Source organism: Schistocerca cancellata, chromosome 2 (assembly GCF_023864275.1).
Source record: "Schistocerca cancellata isolate TAMUIC-IGC-003103 chromosome 2, iqSchCanc2.1, whole genome shotgun sequence".
Taxonomy (NCBI): Eukaryota; Metazoa; Arthropoda; class Insecta; order Orthoptera; family Acrididae; genus Schistocerca; species Schistocerca cancellata.
The window spans coordinates 759,587,313-759,598,706 of NC_064627.1; the positions used below are offsets into that span (position 1 = coordinate 759,587,313).

General features: G+C 43.6%; 1 protein-coding gene across 1 annotated transcript in view; it reads left to right on the top strand.

Annotated features, from left to right (window-relative positions):
* Nucleotides 1-10,621, top strand: part of LOC126162586 (ATP-binding cassette sub-family C member 4-like) — a 234,797-nt gene extending 224,176 nt beyond the window's left edge. The window contains exons 23-25 of the mRNA XM_049919186.1: nucleotides 1,286-1,415; nucleotides 9,790-9,900; nucleotides 10,031-10,621. Coding sequence (XP_049775143.1) covers nucleotides 1,286-1,415; nucleotides 9,790-9,900; nucleotides 10,031-10,057 — 268 coding nt within the window. The 3' untranslated portion in view covers nucleotides 10,058-10,621. The remainder of the gene's footprint in view (nucleotides 1-1,285; nucleotides 1,416-9,789; nucleotides 9,901-10,030) is intronic.
* Nucleotides 10,622-11,394: the final 773 nt, after the last annotated feature.

The following is an 11,394-nucleotide window of genomic DNA, read 5'->3' on the forward strand; positions in this document are numbered from 1 at the left end:
ATGTGCGTGTACAACCAATGGATAGATGAGAGTCACACACAGCCACGAACTTATACTAAACCATTGTGATCACATTGTGGTACGAAAGTAATCTTGTACGCATGGTCGTAAGCAACAGAAAGCTTTGTCCATTGTGTTCGTTCGACGTTGGATCACTGGTACGGGTGTTGAACTCGTGGCACGCATATCATTAAGCCTCCTTCCGCTGGCCGTTGTGGCCGAGCGGTTCTAGTCGCTTTAGTCTGGAACCGCGCGACCGCTATGATCGGAGGTTCGAATCCTGTCTCGGGCATGGATGTGTGTGATGTCCTTAAGTTAGTTAGGTTTAAGTAGTTCTAAGTTCTAGGGGACTGATGATCTCAGATGTTAAGTGCCATAGTGATCAGACCCATTTGAATCATTTTTTGCCTCCTTCCACTGACCAGAAACCACCAACGCTTCAGCCCAGAATGGGCACGTGTGCGCCATCACTGGCGTGGTAAGTAGCTAAATATTGTGTTTTAGGAGGAGTCCCGCTTCAAGTTGGCCTAGAGTAATGCCTGCGTTCGCGTCAGACGATACCGCGATGAACGCTGTTGGCAGACTGTTCTGTTGAGCGGCGTAGCTGACAAACGCCAAGTGTGATGGCTTCGGGCGTCATTGGCTATAGCGTGCGATCTCGTCTCCTAGGTTTTGACGGCAATCTGAACAGCTATCACTTCATCAAGAAGTGTTTACGGTCCGAGGCACCAAATCCTGTAGGCAGCTCCACATGTCATATTTCAGCAAGATAATGTCCAGCCACATGTTGCGAGAACGCGCAAGCTATGTTTGAAGAACGACGGGTCCCACAGCTTCGCTGGTCTGCACGTTCACCTAACATATTGTTCATAGAACATCTTGAAAATGGTCGGCAACTTGTACGTTATGGTCCTCCTACAACCACTGTCGATGCTTTGTAGACGTGCATAGAAACCGCATGACAGTGTACTTGTATCTCTCGCAGTACAACCACGCCGTCTTTCATTCCATGCTACGACTTTTAGAGGGTCTAATTTCAGCTCGTGGCGGCTTCTCACCATACTGATTTTTCACGGTCAACGTGCATGTCAAATTCATCTGTTAATTTGTCTACTGCCATGTCCCTAATCTGTGGAATAAGTTTCAGTGTAGTCACATGCCTCTTTCTTGGTGTTGCAATTTGCACAAACAGTAGTGCATTATGTAATTTTACCCCAAGATTAAGCTTTTTCATTAAACGGTATATTGTCAAAGATATCTTATGACTCTATGTTTTCGTTTACAGTACTGATTCACTGATCCAGAAGACTATCAGACAAAAGTTCTCGCACTGTACCGTGCTGACTGTTGCTCATCGTCTGAACACAATCATGGATTCCGATAAGGTTCTCGTAATGGACGCCGGTCGCATGGTGGTGAGTTACAAGAAAAATTACATTTTAGTTCCTTGTGTTGTTCACTGTGTGATGAAAATCTAGTCTATGGTTACCACACGTAATTAAATACGAAATGTTAACAGGTACAGCTTGTGTAATTCTAGTACACAACATCAGTCTTATAACTGCGACGATGATGAACGACAGCACCGTCTAAAGTAAGAAGAAAAATTAACAGTTGATTTGTTAAGAACGAGGCAAACGCAGAGCTATACACTGCGTGTCCTCGCTTTTCCTAGTTACTTGGATATTTACTGGAAGTTAATATTAGAAGCTAGTGATAAAGTCAATTACAAAATTTAACTCAATAGCTTCAGTCATGAAATTCAATAAATACGAGGGCTATTCGGAATTTAAGGAACGATCGGTAGCGAGATGGAAACCCTAGTGAAAATCCGATGGAACTTTTTCACATATGTGTTGGGCAGTGTCTCTAGTATGCCCGTAGATAGCGTCACGGCGCCATTCTCAGTTCTGAGCGCATAGTGAGCGCTTAAAGATGCCTAGAAAATAGCGCCTACCGGGAGATTTCTCCTAATTTCATGAACCCTACATAAAGTCGCTGTCATGCAGTTCCTTCTTCCTGACAATTCTCGGCCGCACACTGCAGGTGCAATGAGGACGATCCTGCTGCGTTTTCGACGGGAACTGTTTGATCAGCCACCATACAACCCGGACTTGACTCCCTCTGATTTTCTTCCCCGCTCAAATGAACCGCTAGCTAGGAAGACAACATTTTGGTACAGACAACTATCTGCAGTTCAACGCAGAAAATTGTCAGAAAGCATAGGAGGCTGCATTCCATGACAAGGGTATTGTAAAGTTTGTACAATGCAACGGCAGATGTTTAAATCAGAGCGGAGACTTTGTAGAGAAGTAGCTGGAAGTTGAAGTTAACTGTTGCAAACAGGAGCTTTGATTTTCACTGTGGTATCCATTTCGCGACGATCGTGGTTTACTTTCCGAAGAGCCCTCATATTAATACGAGGGTTCTCCAGTAAGTAAGTTCCGATCGGTCGCGAATTGGATACCACAGTGAAAACTACCCAACATATCTGTTGGGTAGTGTCTCTAGTATGGCCGTCGATCGCATAAAAAAGCTCTGTTCAGTTGTGAGAGCACTGTGAGCGAGTAAAAGTCCTTGGAACAACGATGTCTGCCGCCAAGTGGGAGGGCCCGCTGAGAGGCTTCGCCTTAATGAATGCAGCCCACCTAACACAGCTGCCGCACACTTCCTTCTTCATGGCAATTCTCAGCCGCACTCTGCAGGGGCAGTGAAGAGCTCCTGAGTGTTCGATCACCCACAACACAGCCCTAATTGGCTTGTCCTGAGTATCATCTCTGTTCACATGAAACGCTGGATACGAAGACAACACTTGGGCGCAGGCTATGCGCTATGGATCAGCGTAGAGAATTATCGGAAAGCACAGGCGGCTGCCTTCTTTGACGATGGTGTTGGAAATTTGGTATAACGCTCCTACAAATGTCTAAATCGGAGCGGCGACTATTTAGAGAAGTATCTGGAAAGTGTAGCTAACTCTTCCAAACAAAATGTTTCTGACTTTCACTGTGATTTCCATTTAGCGACCGATCTGAACTTACTTTCTGGACAACCCTCGTATTACGATATGTACTTGAAACAGGAGATGGATTCCATGAACTCTTTAACGTTAAGGTTACGTGAACAAATGACGATATCCATGGTAAACTAGTAGTAGATCGAAACGAAAAATTAATATTACAAGTGCTCGAATGCAATAATGCTTCATTATACTGCCTCTTGCGTGATCTTTCAGATCACAGGTTTAACATTACGCTTTTCCATATTATTAATATCACCATGGGTACCGATTTCGTACTTGAAAATAGACGACCTTATTCTGAATGTGTGTGTCAAGTTGAACAAAGCGTCTGGTCGTATTTTCTGCTGCGACTGCAATAAACTTAAGCTCTCTGGTGAATTTTCGGGCCGGTCTACTCTAATGGTATTCCGGAACGTGGTCGTAGAGTCAAAGACTGGAACCAAACTTCGGGATAAAACCAGAGTACAGCGTGTCAAGGAGTCTGCAAGATTTCTCTCTTCGTTTACTGTTCAGATATTACTTCCATTTGGTTCCTATCCTACTACACTCTTGCTCATAAATTAAGGATAATGCCGATACATAGTGAAACAACGCTCTGGTGGGCCGTTCATGGGTTTAAATCACCTCGGGGTATGACCATACAATGCATTTGACCTGCGGTCGTTACACGGTTTGCGCTGGCAGCAGTCCACATACGCAGAGTTGGTGCATGTCAGATTACGGTGCAGCGAGTAGGTGTGCAGACGTCTTCAGTCGAGCTAATGGTGACTGTGTGATGAAAATAGCTTCAAGAACACATATTGATGACGTTATGAGAGGTTGAATAATAGGGCGATTGTAGGCTGGTCAAACACAGCAGGTCGTAGCATGGGCCCTCCGTGTGCCACAAAGTGTGATCTCAAGATTATGGCAACGATTACAGCAGGTAGGAAAGTGTCCAGGCGCTACAGTATGGGACGTACAAAGTGTACAACACCACAAGAAGGCCGATATCTCACCATCACTGCCCGCAGACGGTCACGGGGTACTGCAGGTAGCCTTGCTCAGGACCTTACCATAGCAACTGGAACAGATGTCTCCAGACACAGAGTCTACAGACGACTGAACAGACATGGTTTATTTGCCTGGAGACCTGCAAGGTGCATTCCACTGACCTCTGGTCACAAGAGAGCCCGTAAAGCCTGGTGTCAAGAACACAGTACATAGTCATTGGAACAGTGGTCCCAGGTTATGTTCACGGACGAGTCCAGCATTAGTCTGAACAGTGATTCTCGCCAGGTTTTCATCTGTCGTGAACCAGGAACCAGATACCAACTCCTTAATGTCCCTGAAAGGGACCTGTATGGAGGTCGTGATTTGATTGTGTGGGGTGGGATTATGATTGGTGCACGTACATCCCTGCATGTCTTTGGCAGAGGTACTGTAACAGGTCAAGTGTATCGGGACGTCATTTTGCACCATTATGTCCACCTTTTCAGGGGTGCAGTGGGTCCCACCTTCGTCCTGATGAATAACAACGCACGGCCCCACGCAGCTGCCATCGTGGAGCAGCACCTTGAAACAGAAGATATCAGGCGAATGGAGTGGCCTGCCTGTTCTCCAGACCTAAACCCCATTGAGTACGTCTGGGATGCTCTCGGTCGACGTATCGCTGCACGTCTTCAAACCCCTACGACACTTCAGGAGCTCTGACAGGCACTGGTGCAAGAGTGGGAGGCATACCCCAGCAGCTGCTCCACCACCTGATCCAGAGTATGCCAACCCGTTGTGCGGCCTGTGTACGTGTGCATGGTGATCATATCCCATATTGATGTCGGGGTACATGCACGGGAAATAGTGGCGTTTTGTAGCACATGTGTTTCGGGGCGGTTTTTTCAACTTGTCACCAATACCGTAGATCTGTGTCGTGTGTGTTACATATGTGCCTATGCTATTAGCGCCAGTTTTGTGTAGTGCACTACATTCTGCAATTATCCTTAATTTATGAGTATGAGTGTAGAATAGACTATATGACCTAAAGTATCGGACAGACTTACGTAACGTGGAATTGACCACTCGATGTCACGAGAGGCGGGCTCATCAATATAAAAGGAGGGCGGGAAGGGGGGCGGGGGGAGCAAGGGAGTAATACTGTGCTACCACAGAAAAGCAGTAACAGCAGAAAGATACGCGCAGGAGAGCTCAGTGCCCTCGAACGTGGACCAATCTATGGATGTCACCTGAATGACAAATCCATCAGAGCGTGTGAAATCATCTAAAACTGCCCAAGCCGACTGTTGGCAAAGTGGAAACGCGAAGGAACAATCACAGCTAAAGGAACACCAGGCCGACCTCATATACTGACGGACAAGAGCCGTCGAGCACTGCGGAGGGAGGCTGTAAGAATCGCTTGAAATCAGCGGAAGGAATCACTCGTGAGTTTAAAGTGCTACCAACAGTACAGCTTACACAATGACTGAGCAAAGCGAGTTGAAAAGAATGGTGTACAACGGTCGAGCACCTCTTCACGAAGCCCGCATCTCGTGGTCGTGCGGTAGCGTTCTCGCTTCCCACGCCCGGGTTCCCGGGTTCGATTCCCGGCGGGGTCAGGGATTTTCTCTGCCTCGTGATGGCTGGGTGTTGTGTGCTGTCCTTAGGTTAGTTAGGTTTAAGTAGTTCTAAGTTCTAGGGGACTTATGACCACAGCAGTTGAGTCCCATAGTGCTCAGAACCATTTCACCTCTTCACGAGGAACACATTTCTGTAGTCAATATTAAGCGACGATTGGGTGAAGCTGCTGGACAGTGAATGATTGGAAACGAATGATTTGGAGTGATGAATCACGCTACACTCTGCGGAAATCCAATGGAAGTGTTAGGGTGTGCCGTATACCTAGAGAACGTTACTTGCCATCATGAGTATTGTCAACAGTGAAATGTGGATGAGGTGCTATCACAGTATGTGGGTGTTTTTCGTGGTTAGGGCTTTGGTTCCCTTACTGCGCTTATGAAAAGGCTAAATGCTGAAGGTGAAGGATATGAACACATTGTGCAGCATTTTGTACAGGGTGCAGTAGACGATGTTTTTTGTATCAACAAGGCGATGCATCCTGTCATAAAGTAGCACCTGTGAGGCAAATGGTTCATGAACAGTAACATTTTTGAAATGGACCAGACTGCCCAGAGACCCAACTTGCACCCACTGGAACACCTTTCGCATGAGTTAGAACGTCGACTTCGCTCCAGGCCCATGGCGTGCCCTGGTTTCTGCTCTTGAGCAAGAATCAGCTGTCATTTCTCTACAGACATGCGGACATCTCATTGAAAGTGTCTCCAAGCTCAATGCTGATCACACCTCACATTTATGTCCACTAATATGTGCCCAGATGCTTTTGATCAGATACTGTATGAGTCTAAATATAACTGAAGCGCCGTGAATATCAGAAACCCGTTAAAACATCAAATCTCCGACATCGCTGCGGCCGGAAAAATATCCTGCAAGAACGGGACCAACGACGACTGAAGAGAATCTTTCAACGTGACCGAAATGCAACCATTCCACAATTTGCTGCAGATTTAAATGCTGGGCCATCAACAAGTGTCAGCGCGGACCATTGAACGAAACATCATCCATATGCGCTTGATGACTGCACGACACAAAACTTTACGCCTCGCCTGGGCCCTTCGACACCGACATTGGACTGTTGATCACTGGAAACATGTTGCCTGGTCGGACGAGTCTCCTTTTAAATTGTATCGACCGAATGGACGAGTAGGGGTATGGAGACAATCTCATGAATTCATGGATCTTGAGTCACAGCAGAGGACTGTTCAAGCTGGTGGAGGCTCTGTAATGGCATGGGACGTGTGGAGTTGAAGTGATATGGGGCCCTTGATACGTCTAGATACGACTGTGACAGTTAACACGTACATAAGCACCCTGTTTGATCACCTGCATCCATTTATGTCCACTGTGCATTCCGACGGACTTGGGAATTCCAGCAGGACAAACCAATGCGATGACCCAAACGTCAAGAATTGCTACAGAGTGGCTCTAGGGACGTTCTTCTGAGTTTAAACACTTCCTCTGGCCACCAAACATGAACATTATTGAGCATATCTGGGATGCCTTCCAACGTGCTGATCAGAAGAGATCCCCACCCCGCCTCATTCTTGCGGGTTTATGAACAGCCCTACAGGATCCATGGTGTCAGTTCCCTCCGGCACTACTTCAGATATTAGTCGAGTCCTTGCCACGTCATGTTGCGGCACTTCTGCATGCTCGCGGGAGCCCTACAACATATTACGTACCAGTTTCTTTGGCTATTAGTGTATACATTGACTCACCCAGCGCTAATACTTGTGGTGGAATGTACATGGTGGCATGCGTCCAGGGCCACCTCATTCTCATTCAGATTGCTGTCACTTGACTTGTGTATTGGTGCTTTGCTGATACTGGGCGGTTTGCCAGGAGCACATTAATAAACCTGAATCTATCCTGCAGTGGTAACTCTACCCGTGAGGCGACTGTCGCAACCGCTCCTCCTCCCAGGGCAAGACAATTTTCCTCAGATATGCAGATAGTGTAGTCTTTTGTGGCGAAACATTTTCTCGTCACCTGTTTTGAATAACTGTTGCTTAGAAAAGTACTTAATATCGAATACACCTCCAGAAAGTCTCGTGCGTCATCTCTTATGTGATGCGAGTCGACTGCGACGTGCGGCTTATTACAGAATAATATATCCGGTCTTTTTCAAGGAAACTTTTGCAGTGTTAGCCCATTCTGGTCTTAAATACACATGCCAGCACATGGTATATTACAACTATCCCTGTTCTTAAAAATGGTTCTTCCCGCAGCAACTGGTCGTAGACAGCATATTGTACGAATTGATTCCTTGAAGGTCCCCCTCCTTCGACACCAACCACAGCCCTGAGAAACGAGACAAAACAATAAAACATTGGATCACATCTAATAGAGCACTATGGTAGTCAAGGCAGTCTAAAAGTTAAAAACTGCCTCCTTTTGCAAGTTAAGTGTTACTGATCTTCAGTACAATTGGACACATGTGCCACACCTCTACATAATTTAATAATGGGATAATACCGTCAGATGATGCAGAATTACACGTAAACTTAAAAAACTAAAACAGAAGAACACCTCGAAAAAGTCACTTTTTAGTTTTTTTTAATAACGTCGGAGTTGAAATTCCCATCTTTTAACCAAAACATCATAGATCCCGGAACAGCAAATAGTGTCCAGTGGCTGAAAAGAAACATAAGAAGTCTAGTAGAAGTGGTCCAAATAACTACCGTTCAATATCCCGAGCATAAATTTCTGGTATAATCTTTTAACATCTTCTGTGCTCAGATGTAATGAGATATTAGTAACGGAATGACCTCCTCTATGCCAACCAGCATTTATTTCGAAAACATCGGACCTGTAAAACCCAACATGCACTTTCGTCATATGACATCGTGAAAGTCATGCATCAAAGCAGTCAGTTAGGTACATATTTTCTTGAACTACGAAAAGTATTTGACTCAGTAACACAACTGTCCCTGATATCGACAGTTCGACTGCATGCAGTGTGAAGCGAAATTTATTACTGAACTGCGGATTTCTTGGTAGGGAGAATGCTGCACGTTATCTTGGATGGAGAGTCTTCGACAGGTGTAGAAGTAACTTCGGGTGTGCCCCATGGAATTGCGTTGGAATCCTTGCTGTTAATGGAGTATCTTAATGACCTTGCAGGCAATGATAATAGTAACCTCAGACTTTTCGCAGGTAGTACAGTTATCTATATCGTCTACAAATAGCTGTCCAAATATTCAGTGAAATCCTGAAAAGATTTCAAAGTGGTGTAGATATTGGTACCTTGCTTTTAAAAGTTAAAAAATGTAAAATTTTCCACTCCAAAAACGTAAAAACCTAGTATCCGGAGACCACAATGTCAGTAAGTCATAGTTGAAATCGGCCAAATCATACAAATACCTTGCTATAACAGTTTGTGCCATATGAAAGGGAATGATCTCATAGGCTCATTCGTAGGTAAAGTAGGTAGTAGACTTCGGTTAATTATTTGAATACTAGGGTAATACTGTCAGTCTACAAAGGAGACTGCTTAAAAACATTCATGTGACCGATACTAAAATAATGCTCGAGTGTGTGCGACTGGTACCATTTAGGACTAACACGGGACGTTGAACGTATACACAGAAGGACAGCACAAGTGGTCACAGATTTGTCTGACCCTTGGGAGAATGTCACGAAGGTGCTCAAAAAAGAGGCAGCACCCTCTTCCATGTACTTCACAGTGGTTTGCAATGTATAGATATAGATGTAATTGTAGACGTAGAAACTGCAGTAGGTAACTCTGCTGCGTTCTGTATACAGACGCTATACACAGCGCGAGCACATGAATACGAAATATGTCACACTTTTAAATAATATAGCTTTAATAAAATTTGATCCAGGATACTTCGTGGAGATAAAACAGTAAAAGCCACTGTTAACAACACTTTATTTGTATCTAGGATTGAAAATGTAGATAGTAATATCGAAAGTAATTTATGGACAGTGATCTCATCAGTTCATGTGGCTAACGATTCAGATCTCCGCTGATGGTTATCTTATCAATAACGTATGCATTGTAAAGTGTACGTTCATCTAACGTTGCAATACCTGTTACCGGCAGAACTAGTATTTAAGCCGGTTTCACCATGCTCTCCTTTTCTACTATACAATTCTTGTGAGATAAATTCTCTGTTTAGCTGTGCTTCTTTTTTCTTCAGGAATTTGACCATCCACATATACTACTACAGAAGAAAGATGGCATGTTTTCCAAAATGGTCCGACAAACGGGATATCTTATGGCAGAACAGCTTAGTAGAATTGCTGAAGAAGTAAGTGACATTTCAATAGCAATTTCAAATAGATTGTTGCTGCGTACTGCTATTTACGTTTGTTTTTAGTATTTTAAAGTCATATATTTTTTCACATCAAAATGACGATATATCGATCTTTCTGTTACAGTGCTATAAAGAAAAAGTTGCGCATTGAATCTCGAGTCCTGCAAGACTGAACCAAATGTGATCACATTCCTAATTACTACGCTGTACTAGTCACATAATTTTTAAACAGTTGATTATCTGTCGGAGTATTATTGTAAAATATCTATGTAAATAACGACCTAACTACTGTACATTATTAAAATTACGTGCCATACTTCTAAGTATTTCTAGCATTTATGAAAATGGCGTAGCAACTTTTGTAGGTTGTTGTTACAGATCATGTACAAATTGACATTGTTGAAGTAAGTCGCTTTTTTTAAAGAACAATATTTTACCCACAGACCTCTTTCTGCATGAATTGTGAGTGAATTGCGAGTGGTTCGAGAGAAAGTGTATCTTATTAATCGATTTCAGTATTCAGTTTCAGCAATATGTCAATGATTCACTGAATACAATAATATGTAACTGAGGAGATTTCTCTGTAAAACGGAACACATGTGCAAGAATTGTGAAAATAACACAGTGTCATGGAGTATGTATATTTTTGTTATAACAAAAAACTGATAGTACCTGAAGCATTAAATGATGTATCCATAACTGAGAAATAAAACATTGTTACCATTTTATAAATTATTATTTTTTCAAATAAACTGATATCTGCACTGGTTCATTTGCAGCATTCCGTAGTACACTGCCATACTACATTCTTACTGATCAAAAGGTGAGTAAAAAGTTGTGCGTTAATTAGTAATGTAAAAGACTGGGTTATCAAGTGAAGATGAACTGTTAACTATGAACACTATTAAAGAATTTACGAAACGCCGTACTATACGCTGAGGAAAATGATATGCATCTATTCCATTATTTTCAACTATTTATGCTGGGTAATTCAAACGCTTCTGTGCCGCCTGAAACAGAGTGAAAGTTTTGGAATGCCAGGAACAACGACAGTCAATGCACACGCACCCTAAGTCCAGCAAACGCAATGCACTGTTAAGTCTACCAAGTACACCAGGCATCGCACGACCCTCATCAGACGGCTGCTGGTATCATGCCGAGATGTGTTTCTTAGTCGGGAACAGGTGTCACGTACACGAGGTTTTTGGCATTCCGTCATGAAAAAATCAGTCAGATAAGGTGGGTGACGTTACAAATTTTTTGTATCTATAAGGGAAAACTAGAGCGTTGGAGTGGTTGTGGAAACATAAATCTTGACAAAATGCGACCAACATACAAAGGAAGATCATAGATTAGATGAAGACAAGAATAGGTAACTGAGTACTGAAAGTCAAATGGAGTTCTGAAACTTAAAAGCTCCGAGAGAACAAGTAACAGAAAGTTAACACACACTAAGACGAAAAAACGACGCACCACAAAGGAATTATA